Genomic DNA, 25,251 nt, shown 5'->3' on the forward strand with positions numbered 1-25,251 from the left:
CGCCTAGGTGCTTTAAGGCACTTCCTCGTGGCTGTAATTTCCAACATATATTATGTTAACCTTACAAAGGGTCTTGGAGGACTTCAAATCAAAAAGTAGTTTTTGAACTTTAAAAAGCATCTGAATATTTTTTTAAAGATTAAATCTGATAGAAAGCTACAGTATCTAAAAACAGGATAAATAACAGTGCTTTATTTTAGAAGGGAATGAATTAAGTGGGGCTTGAAACCTGCCAGCTCTTTGATGCCTTGGTACTGATCCTTGAAGCAACTCAGATACTCTATGCAGATCTTATTCATCCTCCTCTTTTTACAAATGAGGGACCTGAATCCTATAGTAGTTAATTAATTGCCTTGTTGGATTGCAGCCGAGATAAAAGAGTGGCAGACTTTCAATTCAATAGACTCTTGATCAAGAACTTTTTCTATTACACCAAGCTATTTCTAATGGAATTACTTCATTTTTAAAAGTTATAATACCTTACATATGTATTTTAAAATTATTATTTTCTTGGCAGAACTATCAAATAAATCTTAGTTCCCGTCAAAATCAAGGAAAAATTATAGAATTTTAAAGAGTGTCATTAAATACTGGGGGTGCCAAAAAAATGTACACATTTTAAGAGATGTTATCTATGTATTACTTTTCAAAGTTGAATTACGGTAGCAATGTGTAGTATGACATTCACTCAAAAGATGGCATTAATCAAATGATTGCTAGTCATTCATCATATTACAATTTTAATACAGTTTTTTCCTTTCTTAAAATGTGTATACGTTGTTTTGGCACCCTCTATATAGTAGCAAATTTGTAATTTAAAAAAATTAATATTATGATATATGCATTTATAAGATACTTATTTACGTGAGCACAGCATTGTTTTATGTTTTTAAAGTTTAAAAATTACCGTTGTTATTCCTAGGCCTAGTGATAGTGCTGGTTATCTTGCTGGACAGTGTTGGCATTTATCATATTGACAGGGTACTAGTTCTAGAGATGAACCAGTTTCCAATCTGTTTAAAAGTGGGAAAAATAATGTAAGTTCTCTGTTGTAAAATTCTTTTTGATAATAAAGCAGGTTGGAGATTTGATTAAATACCATTGCTTCTACTTTATGATGGCCATAACTCTACCTCTGGAATTACTATAGGGATATGTTTATGGCCATCTTTTAAAAAATCGTTTCTTTTACTAAAAAGTGAAAACACAAATGAAAACCTTACAGATGGGGTAAAACAGGTACTGGTATAGGTTTAATATAAAAAGTTACTAGAAAAAAGTTATTTTTAGTCTATTTGGAAGATTATATTTGGCAATGTCAGTGAGACAAAATGGACTGTAGAGAAACTGAGAATACAGTTTAATCATGTGCAGTAGGTGAGGTCTCAGGATAAAAATGAAATTAAAGCTCAAGAAAACATTAGAGTAGTAAACCTTAAATATAAATTCATTGTTTGTTTTATGAATATTTGTTATTTGTCTGTAATAGCAATATGAGAGGTTTGGCAATTAAGTTCGTGAACTGGCCTTCTTGTGTTTCCATTGGCAGCACTGTACAAACAGCTCGGTAAAGTTTCATAACCTTGGTATATCAGTGTCGTAGCTGTGTTTGCGTCGACATGTGGCGGTGTCTTGCTGAGTGGTGTTCATTATTGTTGTGTATTTTTGTGTGCCTTTGCAAGAATGACTGAGCTTGAATTAGGGCAATGAACAAACATTAAATTTCTGGTTAAAACTGGCAAGAATGGAAGTGAAGTCAGGAACATGTTAGTCCAAGTTTATGAGGATAGTGCCATGAAGGAAACAACACTGTAAAAATGGATTAAAAGTGTTTCTGAGGGGAGAGAAGGCGTCACTGATGAAGACAGGTTAGGGTGACCAGAAACGAGCAGAACTGATGAAAACTTTGCAAAAATTCATCTGTTAGGGTCCGGAGTCAACCCCTCCTCAAGTGAACAGAAGTCACACGATAATGTAAGTCACACAGCGAGGTTTATTTCCAGCTAGCTGGGGTCGGAGTATCTGCCCGACGCAGCGGGTTTCAACAAGGACCCCAAACACTTAAAACCCAGGGTTTATATAGCATCTTCAAGGCACACAGTAATTAAACTACAGGACTTACACAGCTTTAAGGAGTATATGATAAACTGCAGGACTTACACAGCTTCAAAGAGTATAAGATAAGCTACAGGGCCGCTTGTCTCCTCGCGGTCACTGCCCACATCTTGGAATTTACAGTCAGGTTGTGTTTACACTTAGGTTGTGTTTCAAGCCAGTGGCCGTTAACACTGACCTTAAGATAGCAGTTCTCACTCTAATAGTCTCTTACACATCCAATTGTGCGTCAATATCGTCGGCTGACTGTGAGAAGAATAGCAGACCAAGTAAACATTGATAGAGAAACAGTTAGGAAAATCTTAACTAAAAATCTTGGCATGAGAAAGGCGTGTGCAAAAATGGTCCTAAGGAGCTCACCGATGAACAAAAGCAAAAGGAGATTTGAAGTTTGCCAAGACCTTCTGGAGAGGCAAGATGATGTTTTGGGCTGTGTTGTCACTTGGTGATGAAACATGGGTGTGCCAATACGACCCTGAAACAAAGCGTCAAAGTGCACAATGGAAGTCAGCCACTTCTCCACTACCGGAAAAGTTCTGTTAGTCCAAATCAAGAGTCAAAACGATGTTGCTAACCTGTTTTGATATCAGAGGGATTATTCACTATGAATTTGTACCAACTGGACAAACGGTTAACCAAGTGTACTATTTGGAAGTGCTGAAAAGGCTGCGTGTAAAGGACCTGAACTTTTTGCCAACAGTCCATGACTCTTGCATCACGACAATGCACCAGCTCCCACAGCAATGTCTGTGAGGGAGTTTTTAGCCAGTAAACAAATCACCGTATTGGAACACCCTCCCTACTCAACTGATCTGGCCCCCAAAGCCTTCTTTCTTTACCTGAAGATAAAGGAAATATTGAAAGGAAGACATTCTGATGACATTGAGGACATCAAGGGTAATACGACGACAGCTCTGATGACCATTCCAGAAAAAGAGTTCCCAAATTGCTTTGAAGGATGGACTAGGGGCTGTCATCAGTGCATAGCTTCCCAAGGGGAGGACTTTGAAGGTGACCATAGTGATATTCAGCAATGAGGTATGTAGGTCTTTTTCTGGGATGAGTTTACGAACTTAATTGCCAGACCTTGTGTTTATCCTTAGTAAAAAAGAACAGCAGTTTGCCCAAGCAGATTTTCAAATTGAAGTAGTATTTAAAGTTATCAACTTTTTTGGAACTTTATATTGTCTTTATTTAGGTTTTAACTTATTATTGGAAGGTTCTTTTTTTTCTCAATTATAGTTGACATTCAATATTATGTTAGTTTCAGGTGTACAGCTTAGTGGTTAGACATTTATATAACTTACGAAGTCTGGTATCCACCTGGCACCATACATAGTATTACAATATTATTGACTGTGTTCTCTGTGCTGTAATTTACATCCTCATGACTATTTTTTAATTGCCAATTTGTACTTCTTAATCCCTTGGCAGGTTCTTGTTTCTAATATTTGACTTAATGTTTCTTACCTGCTTTGTCCTTCATTCTGGAAGTATGGATTGTAAAGTCCTTGAGGGCAAGAGACCATATTTGGTATATGTTTGCAGTGCTGCTCTGAGCTACAGTGGAGCCTGGTGGATACGGAAAAATCAGCAATACTGATGCTGTCTATATTTAAAATGTTGATGTTTGGGATTTGTCTTTCTTTGCTTTGGTTTTGATTTTTAAAAGATAACCCATTAAAATATCCTAAAATCTTGATTACTGAGTTTTTTGGTACCTCTTAAACTTTGTACTGGCCTCGTACTGCTTTGGCCTGGGATCCCAGAACATAGGAGAGTGATTTATGAATAGTGGGCTCTCAACGCTTATTTTGTGAGATATACGGTATTCCATTCTGCTTGTAAACTATGACTGGTTTTTATTTTCCTTCAGATTTCTTACAGCATTACAGAAGTCAGAATCGAAAGTTTAAAAAATTATTTTCCCACTGGTAGGGGAGAAGAAAATCAGAAAAGAAAATTTAGAAAAGAAGTGTCCCAAGAAGTGTCTTCACTTAGCTCCACTGACTATAGAACATAGAGAAGTTGAGAATTGTAATTCAGTGGAAAAATTAGATAGAAAAAGTTTAAAAGTATTAAATGGGTCTTATGTATCGGTTTGCTTCATCAGTTATTTAGAATGTTGCACGTACCCAAAATACTATACTTTCCCATGTTCAAATTTAACTAGTTCTACTTTAATGGAGTCTAAGAACAGTCTCTCAAATCACTCGATAAACTATGTGCATTATGTATGTTGTGAATGTTAGCTTAAGACTGACATCTGTTTTCTTCTGATAACGTGGTTTTATGATTATTAATGTGGTATTTTAATAGTGGCTATAGCATTTTCATAAGGAAGCATTTATCAGTTGAAGGTTATATACTAAGTAGAATTTGCTTTTGTGAAACTTTTTAATTCCACATCCTTGAAAATATTCAGATTAATAATCTTCTAAATTTATGGCTCAAACAAATTAATTTTGGAATATCCCACTCAAATTGAATGGTTAGAGTAATCTAAAAATAATAGCCTTTTTCCTCTAATAAAATGCCATTAAATTTGGCTTATTGAGTATTAGTGGGCAACAGAGCATGAATTCTTTTAACTATTTCTTTCTTTCCAAATACCTTGTTATGCCTTATCCTTTTACTTATATTTACATTTGTGTTTGTGTGTGTGTGTGTGTATGTGTGTGTGAGAGAGAGAGAGAGAGAGAGACACCAGAATCACAGAAATTTGAACACATGATATTAGTGCTGAACATGCTCAATTTTTCTGTTTGCATATAAAAATATAATTGTATCTTAGTGCTACATTATATTGAGGAAGCTGAGTATTCATAGTAAATTTTGTAATTTTAAGTAGAAAATTGCACATAGCATGTAAGCTTTGAATGGATGTAATAGTCTATGAAACTGTTGTTTAATGGCATTTTTATATAAAAAGTTACTTTCTTTAAGAGTGTTGATGTTTTTAGAACTATTCAAGTGGATTTACATTTTATCAGAGCTGCTCCATTGTTCCTTATTCACCTAATGGTAGATGCTTAAGAAGTTCTCAGCCTGAAGTAGAATAAGAAAAGGTAATACCTGAGAATAATAAAATAATAATATCCCTGCGTTCCTGTTTTTAGGACCTGAGAATTTATTTGGCATATAATAAAGGTTTTAAAGTGGGATGTTAGAACTAGGGGTAATGCTAGAATCATAGAAAAAGTGGTCTGAGAGATTGAGAGTTGATTTGATAAGAAGATAAGAGTTTTATGGAGCTAAAGATAAATTTCAGTTACTAGTTTGTTACTAATTTCTAGTCTTGCTGTTTTTCTGTTTTGAGAGTGTGTCTAAAGGGTAGATCTATTTGAACATGCTTTTTCTCTAAAGAGTACAGACTTGAATAAAAGGTAAAACTTAATCATTTCAGTAATGAATATTCTTCAAATAGTGCAAAAACAGTAGAAAAATATTGAAATGTTTTCTGTACCTTTTCTCAGTTCTTACCTCTGTGATTGTCTCTTTAACAGGAAATCAAACCCCAAAGCCATTATAGCCACGGGTATGGTGAACCGCTGGGACGGAAAACTCATATTGATGATTACAGCACCTGGGACATAGTCAAGGCTACGCAGTAAGTTTCTGTTGTAGTTGATTTCTTCTTTGGCAGCTGTGTTTTAAGTGAAATATGGACACATTTATTTTTGTCTGTATTTATAATTCTTTTTTTGGTGAGACGTTGTTTTCATACTTTCCTTTAGTTCTTTAGACATGGTTTCCTTTAGTTCTTGGTACAAATTTAAAATGGCTGATTTAAAGTCTTTGTCTAGTCCAATGTCTAGGATTCCTCAGGGACAGTTTCTGTTTCTTGCTCCCCACCAACTTTGTATGAGTTTTACTTTCTTATTTCTTTGGATGTCTTACAATATTTTGTTGAAAATTGGACAATACAAATAATATAATGTGTCAATTCTAGATAACAGGTTCTTCCAGGGTTGTTGTTTGTCACATTTTTAAACTAATTTTGTTAAGTCTGTGTCTTTGTCTTGTGTGGCCACTGAAGTCTTTACTTGGTTAGTTAGTAGTCAGCTAATGACTCCTTAAATCCCTGGAATCATTAAGTCTTGATCTTTGTTGAGGGATTCTCTGTGCATGTTGGGACACTAGGTACTTAGCCAGGCAGCTTCCAACTCTGACTTAGCTTTCACTTGCTGCTTACACAAAACCTCATGGGAATCAGAGGTGAGAGAGCCTGGGACCTTCTCAGGTTTTTTTTGAACATGTACACACAACCTTGTGCGAGTGCAAGGCCTTCTAGATTCCCAAGAAAGAGTTATGTCCAAGCTTTCAGAGCCCCTATCGTCGTCTCATTCCTCAGGTTTTGCTTTGAAGCTTTTTGATTTACCTGTTGTCTGTCCCAACTGTTACCCACCCTCTCAAGCAACTGTGATGTTAAAACATTTGACAAACACCCCCCAGGGAGAAGCTTTTAATAAATTTGGGTGAGGTCTAATTGGTAAGCCTTTCAACTAGACTTTTCCAGAGAATGTCCAGACAGGTCAAATAATGACTCCTCTTTGGAAATGAAGCTTTGAAAGAACGCCGTCCCTGTCATGCTCACTGCAGTACCAGTACCAGGAATATAGACTTATTTTTCAAGGCTGATGGGACCACAAAATGTTAAAATGCCACCAAGATCTCTGTTCTACTGAAGTTTAGTTGTTTTTCTTGAATAAATATTCCTTGGATTGCTGAAAGCCTTTTGTTAATTTCTGGAGTTCTGAAAAAGTTGATTGTGATATTTTTGCTAGATTTGTCATTACTTTTGTGGAGCGGAAAACTTTCGAAGGTCCTTAGGCTACTGATGTCATTCTGCTTTCTTGACTGTTAATGTATCAAAAATCAAAGCACATTGTGTCAACTGTATTTAGCAAATAAATTTTCTAATCTATGCTCATTTTTTTCTTTTTTTTAAATTAAAGTTTATTGGGGTGACAATTGTTAGTAAAGTTAATAAATTTCAGGTGTACAATTCTGTATTACATCATCTATAAATTCCATCGTGTGTTCACTACCCAGAGTCAGTTCTCCTTCCATCACCATATACATTCATTTTTTTCTTTTTGAGACTTTGCTCCTTTTGATATCTCCTTTCACTCCTTTGTCATTAACCTCTTTCACCCTAATGCATCATTGCCATCAGCAAATGTATTCCAGCATCTTTCATTTTAAGAAAAAACCAACCACCTTTCTTTATCCCTCACATATTCTTGTAACTGTCCTATCTTGGAAAGTGTCTAAGTATGCTGTCAATATTTTATACCTTTAAAAACATTTATTTAAATTTTGAAACATTTCAATCCTGCAGAAAAGTACAGAGAAGGATAACTCTCAGGTTAAGCAGATGCTAACATTTTGCTGTAATTGCTACAGGTTGCTCAGCCTGTTTTTTCCCATATCTCCCCCAAGGAAACCTCTTGAAATGGCTGTGAATAATTCTCATTGAACATTCTTGTACATTTCTGCAAATGTCGATAAAAGTATGCTATTGTAATGTATGTTGTATTTAAAAAAACTATATAGCTTTGTGATTTATCATTGTTATTAGATATAGACCTAGTTTATTCTGTATAACTGCTCTGAATTAAGTAGTCCCCCCTAATCCACAGTTTCACTTTCCATGGTGTTAGTTACCTTTGGTCATCTAATAATCCAAAACTGTTAAATGGAAAATTGCAGAAATAAACAATTCATAAGTTTTAAGTTGTATGCCATTCTGAGCAGTGTGGTGAAATTTCGTGCTGTCCCACCTGGGACCTGAATCATTCCTTCGTCCAGCGTATTCGTGCTGTGTAATCTCTGTTAGTCACTTAGTTGCTGTTTGATTATCAGATTGACTGTCTAGGTATCGCAGTGCTTGTGTTCAAATAACCCTTATTTTACTTAACGGCCCCAAAGAGCAAGATTAGTGATGCTGGCAATTTGGATATGCCAAAGAGAAGCTCTACAGTGCTTCCTTTAAGTGGAAAGACTCTTAATCAGTCCTTTTATCATTTTATCACAAGAAGGATGAGTACAGTACAATAAAATATTTTGAGAGTGAGAGAGACCACATTCATGGAACTTATTACAGTACATTACATTACAATTTTTCTATTTTATTATTGGTTATTAATCTCTTACTGTGCATAATGTATAGATTAAACTTTATCATAGGTATATATATACATACAGTATATATAGGGTTCGCTACTATCGGCAATTTTAAGCATCCACTTGGAGTCTTGGAATGTCTCTCCCAGGGATAAGCGGTGGGGAGGGAGGGGCTACTGTATTCTATCATTCCTTCCTAAGGGACACTTAAAATCGGTTCTACTTTTTAATTAATTAGAAACATTGTGTCAGCAAATGTCCTTTTCACCGTATCCCAGTGTACATAAAAAAGAGTTTTTCTAGGGTAGACAACTTAAGTGGAATTTTTGGTTTGTTCAGTATGTTCTTTTTCAAGTTTAGCAGTTATTCCAAATTGATTTCCAAAGTGGCTGTGTCAGTTTATACTTCCACTGCAGGAATAGAATTCTTTCACTACATTCTTGCTAAATCCTAGTTTTGTCACACTTAATTAAATTGTCAGTTTGATGGTTGTAAAATGGTTTTTCCCTGTTTTGATTGGCCTTTCTCTGATTACAAATAGTGTTGAATATATTTTTTATGTTTATTAACCACTTGAGTTTCTTCCTGTGTGAATTGCCTTTTTAAATTCTTTACCCATTTTGAGTTCTTTTGTCTTTTTGTAATTGACTTTTAAAAGTTCTTTATGTATTTAGATGCAGTGGGATCTGTGTCCCTTTAATGCCCTCTGAGAGTCCTATGTGCTACTCTCCCAGACTCACAATTCAGTACTCCTCTCTAGGTGTGTTCACATTTATCTATTTTTTCTGCAATGACGTTCTGGAACTTCTCTGGAAACCTGGACTTCCACAGAGACTCTCTCATGTGACGGTGATTGTCTAAGACAGTGTTTTCCAGAGCTACCAGACCACAGCCGAGAGGGACTGGAGCCAGTTCATGGATCATTGTAGGGTCCACAGCTGGGATTGAGGTCTGTATGCCTATTACCCAGCACAAGCATGGGCGAGACTCCTCCCAGCTCCTTTGGCATAAGCTGCTGGAACCCACAGCTCCCACAGGCACTTTTGTCTATTGATATCTGCTGAATTATTGTGGGAGGAAGGACAAAATGAGTGATGGTTAATGCAACCATCATGCTGATACCACCCTGTGGTCCATTTCTAAATACTCTTTTCCCTTCCATTTGTTTCATTTTGTGCAGTTCCACATTGTTTTAATCATTTCGTAGTCTTCAGAATTTTCTCAGCTGTTGTTGGCTTTTACGCTCACAAGTGAGTTTTAGGGTTCTGCTTGGGAAGTTCATGGCATTTTCACTTAGGATTTTAATTAGAATTTCATTGAATTTGTAGAGTAACTTGGGGGAAATTGGTGTATATATTTTATGTATATATTAAATACATACTTTAATGTTTTTTGTTAATCTTATTTACAGTGAGAGTAGTATAATTAAATATGCTTCCTCGTGATTATTTTAGGTGGTTTAATATTTTATGTTGCAATGATATGGAAATCTGATCCTAAATTGGTTTTATTTGGATACTTGGCTCTAATAATTATTTTTGCTGAAGAAAGGATAGCCTCACAAAGACATGTAATTCCCTAATGGAAGAATTACAATGTATGCTGCAGTTACTAAGTCACAGCAATTACTTTTTCAGTATTGTCCACTAAGCAAAGATTTTACTGAACTTTTCCTTGTAAATATCCATTTTCTGATGACAGTTCTTGCAAACGAATCAGCATTTTTATAATTACAACAAATGGGTTCACTCATTAGAAAATTGTATGAAATGTTTTTAGTGTGTTTCCATGAGAAAGTTTTTATAGGTGACATGTTAATATTTAGATCTTTCAGAAACTATATTATATCATGATAGAAATATTTCCAAACACACAGTTTTTTAAAAAAGAATATTCTCTATAGCAGGTGTTTTCTGAAATAAAAATAATTAACTTTCTCACTATTGTTTAAAATATTCCCGTTGTCTTGAAGGGGAACAAAATAAATATCTTTACCTTTCTTAAGAATATATGGTTGATAGTGTACTACTCACAGTGATTTGTCATCACTACCTTTCTCCCTGCCCAAAAAGCCAGCAAATTTGAAACACTTGTCTTTTTTGTCTTTCCCTTTTGTAAAGGGAAAATGCATACTCACTTTTAAGTGTTAGAAAAATAACCAATGATTCTCTGTATGGTTAAAAAGATTGTTGTGGTCACTTACCAGCTCAAAGTGTGAGGTAGATTCTGCTCTTTATAAGGTAATGTGCCTAGTTAACTGGGCACATGTAAACAATTTTCTGAAAAAGAACAAGAACTGAAGGTACCACTGTCATCTCCTATGCATTGTGGAACTCTTGTTCTTCCCTTAGATGGGTTACCTGTGTGTGTGTGTGTGTGTATGTGTGTGTGTACACTTGTACTACAGTATTAGTGAGGACAGCAGTGTGAAGGCTGTATTAAGTATTAGGAAAGCTTAATTTTTTTATTAACTAAGATGTGGATATAGGTACAAGTTTTAATATTTGTTTCTAGTGCTCCATTAATGTGCCGCTTCTGCCCTAGCCTCACTCTCTGGTGTGCCTTCCCCATTTTGGGGACCATTCTGATTAAGAAATTATAGTTAAAGCTCATTTAAATTTGTTTTGTGTCTCATATCTTTCAGGAGCAAATATTTTGTTTAGGATAACATTGATGGTTCTTGACGCTCGATGATGGATTCTTGGTGGTTTATTGTACTATTCTACTTTTGTTTATGCTTGAAAATTTCCATAATAATTTAAAAATATTTTATGCTGCCTCACAATGACCAAAAGAAGAAAGGCAAAGGATCGGGCTCTTCTTCTTCATCAAATGAACATCTTTCCTAGAACTCTCCCAGGAGACTTCCTTACATCTCATTGACTTGAACTCATAGGACTCGTCCCCTTCCCAGAAGACTCCCCACCTCCACTCTTACTTTTTTATTGGCCTTCGTGAATATCAAAGCTAAATTTGTAAAAAAGAATCCTGGGGTTTGTAAAGCATCCTTTCTTCTTGATGTTCTTACAAATCATGGATATATTCTTTGTTACTGCTTTTTATGTATTTAATTATTTTTAAAATAATTGTGTGTATTTTTATAAGCTGCCTCAAGTGTTTTGTGGAATAAGTGGTGATATAAATAAAAGCAAACAACTGATAAATATTTTATTTCTGGTATCCTCTTCCACCTAATGAGATGTTGCATTCTTACAGATGACACATTTAAAATGTAAAATGGATTAGTAAAAGCTGTTGGAATATTGATACATTAAAAGTAACATTTTATGTTGAAAAATTTCTCTTAATTTCCAGGTATCAAAATGGAGCCTTGTTTTCTTCTGAAAATGTTATTTTCGGCTTTAAATTGCTTGTCCAATAATAGTAACAATCTCTATTTTCTTTTCTTTTCGAGATATGGAATATATGAACGTTGCCGAGAATTGGTGGAAGCAGGTTATGACGTACGGCAACCAGACAAAGAAAATGTTACACTCCTCCACTGGGCTGCCATCAATAACAGAATAGATTTAGTCAAGTATGTGTTTTCTGTATTGTTAAGTATTTAGATATAAAAATTAGCAATTTCTAGTAGCTTTTAAAGTATAGGTTCGGTGTACCTTTTTTCGTTAAAAAAATTGTTTTTAACATATGGAATGGTTATGTGCCAGGTACTGCGCTGAGTGCTTTCCCATGTGTATTTCCTTTAATCTTAACTCTTGAAGTAACCCTATGTGAAAAATGACCATTACTGTGGTCCTGCTGATGGGGAAACTGAAACCCAAAGAGGTTAAATAGGCTATCGATGCCATATAGCTAATAAAGATTGGGATCAGGACATTAATTCTAGCAATCTAATTTGCAGCCCACCTTCTAAATATGAGTTCTGTAGGGGGAAAGCTATAAAAGGAAAGAAAGGAGTTGAAAAGATAATAGGCAATAATAATCCGATTAACTATTCATACCAGCATAAGGGATGAATACTTTACATACTAAATGTAAAATTATTTTTAGTACTTACGGTTAATCTGCTTATTTATTATTAGTGAGAGGTAGTTAGATAAGCAAGAATCAGATGGTAGAAACTTAGTAAATCTAGTTTACTAGACTCTGATAATTTGGACACAAGATATTTAGATAAAGACAAGAATCTGAAATGAACTGCTTGCAGATGTGCAGGTAAGTACACAGCACGCAGAGTCGACAGGAAATTTGGATATTACTGCCAGGTAAAAGAATTTGCCCTTATAGTTCTAAAGTTTAAGCAAGTAATATCTAAAGCATTGAACTCCATGAATTACTTTCTTCCAGAGAGTGTATTTCCATTTTATTTATTTCTTTTTTCCTTCAGTGTGGGTCTCCTGATGTCTAATTCTGTTTTGCTTTTTGGAAAATGTTTTTTTTATTTCATCTTCATTAGTGAATAAAATTTTCACATGGTATAGAAATCTAGGTTCGCAGTTTGTATTTGTTTTACTGTTGTTTTTCACCCATTGAAAATAGCATTCCACTGTTTTCTGACTTCTGTTAGTTTTGAGAGATCAATCTAAGTATTGTGCTTTTGAAGGTTTCCCCCTCCCCGGCTGCTTTTATGATTTTCTCTTTGATTCTGGTTTTCTGCAGTTTCATAATGATGTATCTAGGGGTGGATTTCTTTTTATTTACCTGAATGAGATTGCAAGGAATTCTTGATTCTGTGGATTGATGTTTTCATCAGTTCTGGAAAAATCTCAGCCATTATTTCTTCGAATATTACTTCTGCCCATTCTCTTTTTGCTCTCCTTCTGGAACTTCAGTTAAACGTATGTTTGACCTTTTCATTACATACTGTATCTCTTATCCTCTCTTTTGTGTTGTTCTAGCCTTTTGTTTCTGTTTCATTCTGGAAACTTCTTCTGGCGTATTTTGCAGTTCATTTATTCTCTATTTATATATAATCTGTTAAAGTTATTCAGTGTGTTTCTAATTTTATTTTTCAGTTCTGGAATTTTTATTGTTTTTTAAACATGAATTAACATTATTTGTGACTGAAATTGCCAGTCTTGTCTTATATACTTGAACATAGTAAATACACTTATTTTATAATCTGTTTCTGAGAATATAGCAGTTGGAGTCAGTGTGGGTTTTTGTTTGTTATGTTGTTCTTTGTGTGCCTGATTATCTTTGAATATGTACTAGCTATTGTTTGAAAAATTATTTGTTATTGAATAAGTTGAGGCGTAAGTTGGATTTGATCCAACTTTAATTTTAAGGCTTAGATTTTTTTCGATCACTCGGGTTGCTGCAGACCACGTTGGAACCAGTTTTGCTTCTGGTTCTTAATTACTACTGCAGTACAATTTTTTTGGATCCCAGCCCCTATTTTGCTTTTGTCTGCTTAGCTTGCCTTTTGGCCAATTCTTCTGCATCACCAAAATGTCTCTAGTGCACATGGTGCCCAAGTGGATTTCTAACTTGTCTGGGTTTTAACATTATCCTGAGTCTTGACCTGGTTAATGCCCTTACTCTTCACAGGCTTTGCTTTTTAGGAAATGTTTCTTACATTTCATTGAGCTTTTTTAGTTGTCTTTAATGGGAGGGTTGGCTCAAACGATCTAGACTTCCACAGCCTCTAGTTTTTCAATTAATGTTATTTTAATCAAAATAGTACATAAACAATTTGAAAAATCAAATAGCACTTAAAAGTTTACAATGGGAAACAGCAATCCATCCCCACTCTTTGGGTCCTATATCTCAAAAGTAACTATTTTCAATACTTCAGCGGTTTCAGTATTTACTCTTGATTTTACATATTTGTATTGCTACTTTTATCTAGAAAGTTATTTTTCTTACACAAATGATAGCAGACACTTTTCTGCTTTTCATTTAATTTATATATCTTGAGCTTTTTCGTATCACTATAATTAGAGCTGCATCATTCTTTTTATATAATATTCAATTATATGGATTTAATTTATTTTTATTATATATAATATTTTATTATATATAATATTCAGTATATGGATTTAATTTATTTTTTTAATGATTTCTTTATTGATAGACATTTAGATTGATTTTGGTGCTGTTACTATTACAGAGAGTGCTGTACTTGTTCTCATATCATTTTGCTTTTATGTTCATATATATCTGTTGAATTCTTAGAAGTAGGAAAGTTAGAAAGATGAATTTTGAATTTAAATAAATATTGCCAACTTCTATGCTGTTATTTCTTGATTAATCAGTTATTATATTTTGACTTTCTATTTTAGGTTAACTAAATGTCCTAGATCACCTCACCACTAATGTTTCTTTCTCCATCCTTTATTATGGTTTTACTTCAATCACTATGCGAAGTTTAAATTGTTGTTAGTATGTAAATTCTCACTGCTAAGCTCAGAACTGCTAAGCCCAGATATGTTCTATGATTATCTGTTCTTTCCTGCAGAATTCTGATTTTTGTTTGAAGTAGCAGTTGCTTCATTTTTTCTTTCTTCATTTCATTTTTTATATATTGTAACTAATTCTTCCCATAATCTTAGAATTGTAAAACCCCTTTGTATGCAAACAGTAACAGATAATTTATCAGTTCTTTTTTGGTGGAGGAAGGTGTATGAAATTGTTCCTGGATGTCTCCACCTTTCTGTTCCAGCCTAGACTGTTTGGTCTTTAGAGCTGCTATGAGTCCCATTGTCATGGGACTTTCCTTCACCATCATCCTGGGAAATCCCTTTGTTCCAGTGTTGGTCTCAGTTTCCTGGATCTCAGGTTTTTACTTCTATTGGTTTGCTTTCTGGTTTTAGTAGAGAACATTTTCTGATAGCTTTCTTAAGAGAAAGTACTGGGGAGGTTAATGTTTTGAAGTTACAATCTCTTCTGCTCTCACACCTTTTTGTTTATTTGGCTGAGCATAAATTTGTAGATTAAAAATAGTTGTCTCAGGATTTTAAAGCATTACTTTGTTATTTTCTTGCTTCAAATCTTATAGTTGAGATGTGTTTGATCTCCTTCTGTTGATCAAAAATTCACACTTGTCTTGTGTTCAAAAATAAGAAAATCTAAAATGAGAAATATAGACAAAAAGTGTTGATGCTGCCTGCCTTACTAATTGTGTCAAGCCACATATAAACTAGTGAGATTGCAGAATAAAGTCAGTAAACTATAGTTCACTAACTCAGTTAGTAGTTTACTCTATAGAGTGAGTTAGTAATCATAGTGTCTGTATATATTATATCTTCAAGTGGGTAAACTTAATTTCTTACAGTACATAGTCAAGTAAGTTACTTTCCTAAAACAAATATGTGGTGAGTAAATACACTTTTCAGTGACAGCTGGTAGTCATAGCTTCAAGATTAATTTTTACTATTGGGTCTGGAATTACACCCTGCAACGTATTAGTAGTTTATGGATGCTGGTAGAAGGTACATGACTCAGGTAGAGACAAAGGGCTTGATTAGCCATAGCGTAGCAAATGGCACGAACATCATATTTGCATAGGACCCTCTTGTTCCCTAGGTGTTATGGGAGTGGCTTAATATGGTCCAGGTGGATATAGCACACACAGTGGGTTTTTTGTTGCAGCTTGGGGAATTCAGTGCTTTTATAGTAAATGGTAAGTAAGCTTGCTCTTTGTCCCAGAGGAGGACGTGACCTCATCTCTCAAAGTTGCTTGATGCAAACAACTCTGAGAAAAGGCCTGTGTAAAGAGTGGTCAGGGACTTACAATTTTGATACACCCAGCAAGACATATGGGAGCACAAGAGACCCATGGAGAAGTATTTCTTCTAATAGTTATGTTCCATCAGGATGTATTAAAGCATCTTACTGCAAGCAAAATACTGTATTTTGCTGTGTATAATACACGCTATTTTGCCGAAATTTGTGAGGGAAAAATAAGGATGCACATTATACATGGGTAGCACTTATTCTGTATCTACTATATAAATGTTTTTAATTCTTTTATTTATACTTATGAGATAAAAGTGTAACTCTAGAAATCAATAACGATATCCGTATTCAAAATAATACCCTGGAATACGATAATCTGTTTTATTGAATTTGCGATGAACTTGCAACAACGAAGAGTTCTTGGCCTTCTGTGTTGTGTTAAATATCGTAAATTTGTTACTGGTACATAAAATTTCTTGTACCTTGTATCTCTTACTGTGTTTTGTAATTATTTGTTACATAAAATTTATTGTACCATGTTACAAAATAAATATTAAAATTCCTTTGTAATACAAAAAAAGTACCTACATGTAAACAAATAAAAATTTGAATTAAAAAATTAAAACGAAAGATTTTTTTTCTCTGAAAGTTTGAGCCAAAAACGTGAGTGTGCATTATACATGGGAGCACATTATACACGGCAAAATACAGTAGTTGGGTCACTTACATAATAAGATATAAAGTAAGTATAATTTAGAAAGGAGGAGGCCTTCAGCCGGGATTAGATTTATATTCAAGTGAAAGTCAACTGTTTCTCAGCTTTTACCCTAATATAATAAAATAAAAAGGATTAGCTCAGTCTCTTGTCTTCAACAGTCTACTGTTACCTTAAGATTCATTAACAAAAGCTAAGAATGCGTGTAGTCTCTGATTTCAGTTTGATTTCAAGTCGAGGCTTTATTAAAGAATATGGACTTTATTAAAAAATATGGAGTTATAATTTTCTGAGAACATACTGCAAGTGTGGCTTATTCTTCTGGCAACATGTAAGTTTTTTTCTTTATCCTCGACTTTGTGAAACTTTATTATGCATTGATAGTGTTGTTTCTATTTATTTATTTTTTTAAATTGAGTTTGTGGCCTTTAAGTTGCCACTTTTAGTCTGGAAACGTGCCTTTTTAGTTCAGGGAAGTATTCTTGCATTGTGCTCTCAAGAGTGCCTCATTTTCATTTTCTCGTTTTTTGTTTGTTTTTTTGTTTTTCCTCAGGAATTCTTATTTGTCAGATACTGGAACTAACCAAATTGGTTGTCTCTTTTTCTTAGCTTTATTCCAACTACCCTTTATCTCCCTGTATAGCAATTGTACTTTGGGGAGATTTTCTTAATTTATCATCTAATCATCCATTTGAATTTCTAATTTTATCTAACATTTTCAATTTTCAAGCATTCTTTCTTGATCTCTGTTCTCTGTTTCCTTTTTCTTTTAGGTATTTTGTTCTTACATGATGGGTATTACCTTCTCTTAATTTCTGGAGGATATTAGTTGTAATTTCTGTTTGTTTTTAAAGTTTTCTCTATATTGTGTTTATTTTAGACTTCTGCTTTATTTTGGTCTTCTCCCATATTTGAAGCTTTACAAAATTATCTGGTCATATTTGACCATTCATACTTAGGAGAGATATGTAAAGCTGACTGGAAGTTGTGAGACTGAGAGGGTTCACAGCAGGAACCTCCCAAATGTCCATGTCTGGAGGATTTTCTCTCTAATTGTTCAGTTTCTCTTAGAGAAGAATCTTCTAATCTCTTTGTGGGGAGGGACTGAGCCATCTGTCTGTCTGCCAGCTGACCTGAGCAAGGAAAATGGCCTGGGGTTCTTATTCATATGTAAACTTTCATTGAATGGCTACAAAATTGTTTCATGTGGTTCTCTGATTAATTCCCTGAGTCTCAAACTTCTCTGGTAAAGGTTCACGGAACACACTTTTTGGCAAATGCTGAATGGTTAAATATTAAAATCAACTTGAGCGGAGGCTGAAGCCCAATCACTGTCTTACAATGAAGTTTAAGTATGCAAGAATGAATCTGAACTTTAAGAGTTTGAATTATTACTACAATAATATTCAAAATTGGAGTAGTCAAATTTTAAGATTTAACATTACAGTACACAAAGTGTACAAAGAATACTTTTCTATCACTGTCAGTTGCTTGTTTCCATATCGCTAAAATGCTTATTTGTGATACTAAATAAATGCTAACTTTCAGTGAAAATACAAGGTAGCAAACAACAATTTTTCAGCAACTTACATTGACTTTCAACCAGTGTTTCTATTTACAGCCCCGCTTCTTAATACTTTTTTCAGAGGTAATAACTGAGTTTAATCTGTTAGCTTTTTTAGGGTTTTGTAACATATTCTGGTTTGTTTCTCATTGGTATACCCCTGGAGACATTTGAGTTTTAGCTATTTGCTTTTCATCTTTCAAATGCTTGTTGATATCTCTCGTTCATTGATGGTCCCATCTCCAAAGCGGGGATCATTAGTACGTGCAAGAGCATTCCTTGATAATAACCTTGTCGTATTGCAGGGAGGCTTGAGTTTAAAAGGAAGAATTATATGATCTTCTCAGGAGTTTATTGTTTTGAGCTAGGGGCTTAAAGTGACAAAGAATAACATGTTATAAGGGATTTTTTTTTTAACATGCAGAAAAAAGTTCCTCTATCCTTGTGAAAAAAAAGTTGTACTTTAGAACCAGGTTGGCAATCACTTGTTGTCAAAGCCCTAGTTTGTATTTGAATTGTGAGTAAATATAACTTTCCGGAGCAGATATGTTGACTACATACAAATTGGAATTTTTAAGAAAGTATTTCCTTTTAGAGCTGTTCTTTGGCTGAGCTGTAGCCCATTTCTCTTTGGGCTCAAAAAAACATTTTCAACTATTATAATAATGTCTACTAGTTACCTTAAGGAACAATTTTGCACTAGTTAAATATTTGCGTTCAGACTACATTCTGTATTTTTGTTCAGAATATACAGAATTCAAAATTGTCTGATGTTTTGGACTGAAAATATTGTACGGTAATATGGAAATATTTTAAGATACTTCAAACTATTTTACATGATAGATTTGGGTCCTTCATTGCATAATGCTTTAAAAGCACCAATTTAACAAATACTTATATAAAGCAGAACATTTCTGAATAAACTGTGTAAGTATGAGTACGTATGTTAAATGTTAGGACTATGCACATTAAGAGTGAATGCATTAGTGATGTATATCAGTAATCACTTAGCACAGTTTAAGAGTCTCTGTAATATACATACATCAAGAATTTGACATCAAATGTCTTAAAATCATTTGTACTCGAGAGTCACTGTATTGGTTATTTTCAAAGGAAGCATTATAAGAAGCAGTGAGGTCCTGTTCATTTCAGAGGATATCAAGATGTTATGACATTAATACGTTAAGCAGTGAGGTTGCTCGTTTTTAAAGCAACAAAGCTTTAAAGGCATAACAAATAAGGCATCATGAAGAACATTTATGTTATACTTTACAATTTATAAAACTTTTTTTTACATATATCGTTTAATCTACAGGAATCTTGTGAGGTAAGTGAAGCTTAAAAAGCTGAGCTTCTACCCATGATAGAGTAAGTGGCTTATTCTGCAACTATTCTAATTCCAAGATGCTATCTGCTGCTGCTTTCTGACCCAAATCTTTGTGGTTCTGACTGCCTTCTTTTTTATATGATTGTATTTGGCATTGCTAGGTTTTTTTGTTTTGTTTTTTGTTTTGTAACTTTAAAAAATTATTTTCCTTTTACTTCTAGAATGAAAGAGAGTGATGTGTTTGATATAAAATTCTGCAAAATATATTTTTTTAATTATCACAAAAGCTTGTTTATCTTCAGAGGCATAAACTAGCATGAGATCTAAAATGGAAATTTTTTTCTTTATTTTTCACATAATTTATTAAAATGAAAATGAAAGTTGTTTAAATTATTTAAAATTTTGTCTTATAGATACTATATTTCGAAAGGTGCTATTGTGGATCAACTTGGAGGAGACCTAAATTCAACTCCACTGCACTGGGCCACAAGGTTTAAATTTGCTTCTGGATTGTTTTTCCTTTGGTTTCTTTATTAGCCTATAACTAACAACTTTTTAAAAAATGATATTCTAAAATAAATGGGAGAACTTATTAAGCCAATAGTTAGTATCATTAATATACTACTGTATTGCTGTCCAGTGTTACCTGCATTAGAATCAAAGTTTATTGTCCAGTGTCCTTAGGGAATTAACCGTGCTTATATTAATCTTGTTATAAGATTGGATTAAATTTTGGATTTGTAAATATAATACTTTTGTAGCCTATGTATATTTATAGTTAAAGAAGTTGCCCCGTTTGTGGGATGATTAAGATCATATTGAAATAGGATTATTAGAATATAGTAACCACTTATCACATATTTAAAGAAGTTACAAGTATCCCTAAATTTTCAAGGACTGTTATTCCAGTTATGGACCGTAAAACCCTAAATGGGTCTTGACATGTACCTATTTTAAAATAACTTAAAAAGATATTTGTATAATCTTTCCTACCATTACCCTATTTAAAAAAAATAGATGTTTCTGGAGGATACTATTTGAAATAACTACATATCTAAGTATTTATTCTTTTTTTAGACAAGGCCATCTATCTATGGTTGTGCAGCTAATGAAATATGGTGCAGACCCTTCACTAATTGATGGAGAAGGATGTAGCTGTATTCATCTGGCTGCTCAGTTTGGACATACCTCAATCGTTGCTTATCTCATAGCAAAAGGACAGGTAAAAAGATCACAGTGGTGTGGGTGTTCTTCCTGGTTTAAATGCCTCATATCGTGGGTGTTACAAGTGTAATGACCTGGTGATATTTAAATAGTACTTTGTGATGGATGACGAGAATAAATTATTACGATATTGAACTATTCAATATTGTAGTTCGATATTGAACTATTTAATATTAATGTAGTTAACATAAAAATATTAAGTTGGGCTTTTTTATTTATGAGAGTGATAGAGATGAATTCCACAAAGTAAGGGAGAAAATTTATAGTTTTTGAGTAGGTCATCTGAATTCATTTAAACTTCTTTGAACGTATTACTGGCTGTTTTCCATATTAAGTGTCTCTAGAGGGGGATAAATGCTTTAAGATCAGTTTTTCAGTTTCTGCTGTATAAATAATGCTGCTTCTTACATGTCAGAAAACTTCTCGTGATTTAAGTAGTTCTTCCTGATTTTTCCTGAATGTGCAGTTAATATAATCATGTTACAGATTACCAGTTTATATGTACCATGTTTTTGTAATAAATGTATTTTGTTAAAAGTAATATCATTCAGTTTTTCTTTCATGTGTTTTCTCTGGTTATACTTAAACATTAGTTTTATAGCTAAGGATCTCGTCGTAAGAGTAAGACATGATTTTAATTCATTGCTGTTAACATATTTGTTATTTTCATTTAAAATTTTATGCTGATTTAGAATTTGAATAGTATTTTATGAATCCTTTAAGATATTTATTGGCAGTTCAACCAACGACAGTGGTGTGTTGTACATTAGGAAAAGAGGCATAAAAAATTAATTGCTAGAAAGGGGAGTTTATTATCTATTACTGTGTTAACGAACTACCCCCCAAAATTTAGTGGCTTAAGAACAACAACACCCATTTATAATATTTCATAATTCTGTGGTTTGAGTGGCCTTGGCTGGGTGGTTCTTCTGTTTGTAATAATGGCGGGGGCTGCAGTCATCTGGGGTCTAGAGGATAGCTCGCGTAAATTTGTACCCTTGTGGGAATGACTAAAAGGTTGAGCTCAACTGGGATGCTGGGACAGCTTGATCTCTTTTACTCCATGCAGTCTCAGAACTTCTTCACAATACCCATCCATGTAGTCTCTCCAGTAGGGGGAGAGCACTTCCTACACGGTGGCTCAGTTCCCAAAAGCAGAAGCTGTTCTGCCTTCTTTTAAGTCTTAGGTCTTGAACTGGCACGGCAGCATTTCTCCATTCTTTCAGTTAAAGGAAGTAACAGTGCCAGACCATGTTCACCGTGAGAACACAAAGGCTTGGAATATCAGGAGGTGAGGTTTATTAGTGGCCATCTTGGAAACCAATTACCGCAGGGGATTATTATCCTTGTTCTCCCGCAGTTTATGGTGCTGTAGCACTTGACAGCATCTTTAGTGGCCTTCTGAATTGCAGATATAAGTTTACAATATGTATTTACTTTTTTCCTTTCCATTTTTAACTAGGTAGAAGAAGTGGTGTAAATTTTTGAGTCTTCATGGTCTTTTTGTTACCTTATTGATTTTGGAGTTCGGATGATTTTAGTAATGTTTTTAACTGGCTTACGTATAGACTATAAAATTTTTTAAGTACAGATTTCTACCCATCACAGTACCTTTTGTATAATAAATGAGTGGTACTGATAATAAATGTCTGACAAATAATTATTCTTTTTCATGAGTAAATTTTTTTCTGCTTACAAAAGTAACACATGCTTACTGTAAAATATTCAAATATAATAGAAGAGTATGACTTAGAAAATGAAATCCTAACTTCTCCCCTTACTCCCTTCCCCCAGTGAGGCCACTTCCTTTAACAGTTTGTTATATATTTTTCCAGAAATTTTTCCATGTATACTCTACTCTTTTGTAAAACACACCCCTCTAATGTACATTAATTACATCATACTTTGAATGAGGTTCAAAGTCCTCTGGCCTATAGAACCGTGTGTGCTGTAGCCCTAGATATACCTCTCCAGCTTATCTTCTGTCATCTCCCCCTCACATACTCTGCTTTAACCTCGCTGGTCTGGCTGTTTCTTGAGCAGCTGTGATTACCTATTGTCTAGGGCCTTTTTGCTTGCTGTTTCTTCTGCTTGGTAAATCCTTTCCTCAGATAGTTCGCAGTTCTCTTGTTTCAGTCAGATGTTCAATCAAATCTTATTAGTTCTGATCAGTTCCCAACTATAAGCAATAATAAAATAAGTATATTTTTATTTATTCTTTCTCTTCCCTGTCTTTTCATCAAGATTGACTTTAGTCAATAGTATTTTTTTTATAGTATTAACTTTGTTCTGATAAATAGAACTACATTTCTGCTACTTGATTTTTCAACTTTAACATCCTTTGACTTACGATTACAGATTAGGCACTCATCATATTTTTTTACAAGCCCCCCATTTTTTTGTTAATTGTATCAATTTTACATTATTTGGGCATATAACATTTCCATTCAGTTTGTCGTTCTATTCTTCACAATTGTTTCATTTTAGTTATACTATTAAATAATTTAGTGTTCATTACCAATTCTTTTGGATGATTTTCAGGAGAAAAGGGGGAAATGCTAAGTTATGGAGCCCTGTTGATCATGGAATTCCTATAAGGTTTTGATCTGGGCTTGTTAATTCTTTCTAGTAGAGAACACCCATACGTCCAGGCTGAACGTGGAAAAGAAGTACCAAGTTTTAAATCCCTACCCAAAGAGTGAAAAGGTTGAATTTCATTTTTCTTTTAGTACTCTAGCGATGTGGCATAATTTTACCTTTTTAATTTTATTTATTGACATTTTTAATACCATCACTTTTAAAAAAGATATGAAAAAACAAGGAAGAATAAACTTCAACATAAGAATTTACGTATTTGTTTTAACTGGGCATCAGATTTAGTTCAGCTTTCTTGAAAACAGGACGGTGAAGGAAGTAAAGTAAGTTACAGTACTAAACTCTCAAGTAAGAAACAAGGAAGCTTGTCGTTTTTTTTCAGAAGATTTTTTAAAAAAAGATTTTTATTGAAAAAGAAAATCAACATGTATAGTATTGGAAATATTGTGAGGTTACCTAAGATGTTCCGAACAACACTTAAAGTAAATCCAGAAATTTGTAATGGATAAGGCATAACATTCAAATACAGTATTCATGAGGGAGGGGCTAATGATGTCTAGATGTGCGTTCTGGTTTGTCTAATGTGGTTCTCAGCTTTTTTTCTGCCGCAATACACATGGATAATGTTCACATTTGAGACATATTCCCACAGTAATAGTGGCTCACAGAAAATTGCTGCAGAGATATGGAGTGTTTTATTTACAGTGTATTCACTATAACTCTGTCCTCTCACCACTGACTGATACATTAGATAGCACAATTTGATTAGAACTGCTAGTTTACTGTAATCCAGGAACTGGGGAGAGAAGATGCAAAAACTTTATTGAATGTCTGTTATGTTCTAGGCTTTGGACTTGGTGCTTTACACACATTATTCCATTTAATTATCACAGGGGTCTTATATGAAGCCATTATTTGTATTTATATTTTTAGCTGATGAACATGAAGCTCAGAATTAAAGTCATTTTGCCAGTCTTAATAGCTATTAAGTGATGGAGCTACGAATTCAAAACCACATCTGTCTTTTTCTAAAGCCTATACCTTTCCCAAGCCTAGAAGAATACATGGATAAACATGTCTTATCCTTTAACGAATGGGTTTTGATCATATACTCTGCTGGGCACTGAGAATATATGAATTTATTAATATAATTTTGATCCCCAAAGAACTCCTGTTGTAGTTAATGAAACAGATGCCTCAGGCATATAGGATAATCAGTCCAGATTGGAGTGCATTAGGAGAGAGAATTTTAGGGAAGTGAAACTGATAGAATCTTTGTACCTCAGAAGGTCTTGAAAATACCAGTAGATTTAAATAACTGGAGAAGAGTTTTGGTTGAGTAAGTGGTAGTTTTAATTCTAATTTGCTAAAAAACCAAACCAAAACAAAAAACACCTAAGCAAAACGGGGAAAAATGACAGTGTGAAGGAAGGCCAAAAGTTGAGTAGGAGAAGTAGCCATGGTTTACTACATGATTTTCCTGGGAATAGTATTCATATTTATAGTAATCTAAATGTCAGATATTTTAGAATCCCAATTACAATAGTGCAGTTGAGAGGAAAGACTAGGAAAGGTGCATACTTGTGATGCGGCAGGGAAAGGAAAGAGAAATTCTCATTCTGCGTACTGAGGAGTCTCAGAAGATAATGCCTAAAATTGAAAAATCAAAATAGTAGCAATTCGAGCATCTTATTTTTAAGACGTGGAAGTAATGCGAAAGTAATGAACTAAAAAGGTGAAAATAATGGGGAATAAGGCAGAGAATTGCTTTATCACATTTCTTTTTCACCACAAATTGCAGAATGTTTAACTCTAAAAATGTCCATGCCTAATGATAAAATGAAAAGCAAACACTAAACTCTTTTGAGTTTGTTAGAAATATAGGTCTTTTATTCGAAATGCCCTGGGTATTGAAATGCCCAGGAATAAACAGGGTTT

The 25,251-nt window shown here is 34.0% G+C and overlaps 1 protein-coding gene across 4 annotated transcripts in view; it reads left to right on the forward strand.

Annotated features, from left to right (window-relative positions):
* Nucleotides 1-25,251, forward strand: part of ZDHHC17 (zDHHC palmitoyltransferase 17) — an 84,555-nt gene that overhangs the window by 20,452 nt on the left and 38,852 nt on the right. For all 4 annotated transcript variants that reach the window (XM_081060784.1, XM_081060785.1, XM_081060787.1 and 1 more), the window contains exons 2-5: nucleotides 5,622-5,725; nucleotides 11,660-11,782; nucleotides 19,908-19,985; nucleotides 20,572-20,716. In XM_081060784.1, the coding sequence (XP_080916910.1) occupies nucleotides 5,622-5,725; nucleotides 11,660-11,782; nucleotides 19,908-19,985; nucleotides 20,572-20,716 (450 nt within the window). The remainder of the gene's footprint in view (nucleotides 1-5,621; nucleotides 5,726-11,659; nucleotides 11,783-19,907; nucleotides 19,986-20,571; nucleotides 20,717-25,251) is intronic.

The sequence above is a fragment of the Rhinolophus hipposideros genome (genome assembly GCF_964194185.1).
Source record: "Rhinolophus hipposideros genome assembly, chromosome: 9".
Taxonomy (NCBI): domain Eukaryota; kingdom Metazoa; phylum Chordata; class Mammalia; order Chiroptera; family Rhinolophidae; genus Rhinolophus; species Rhinolophus hipposideros.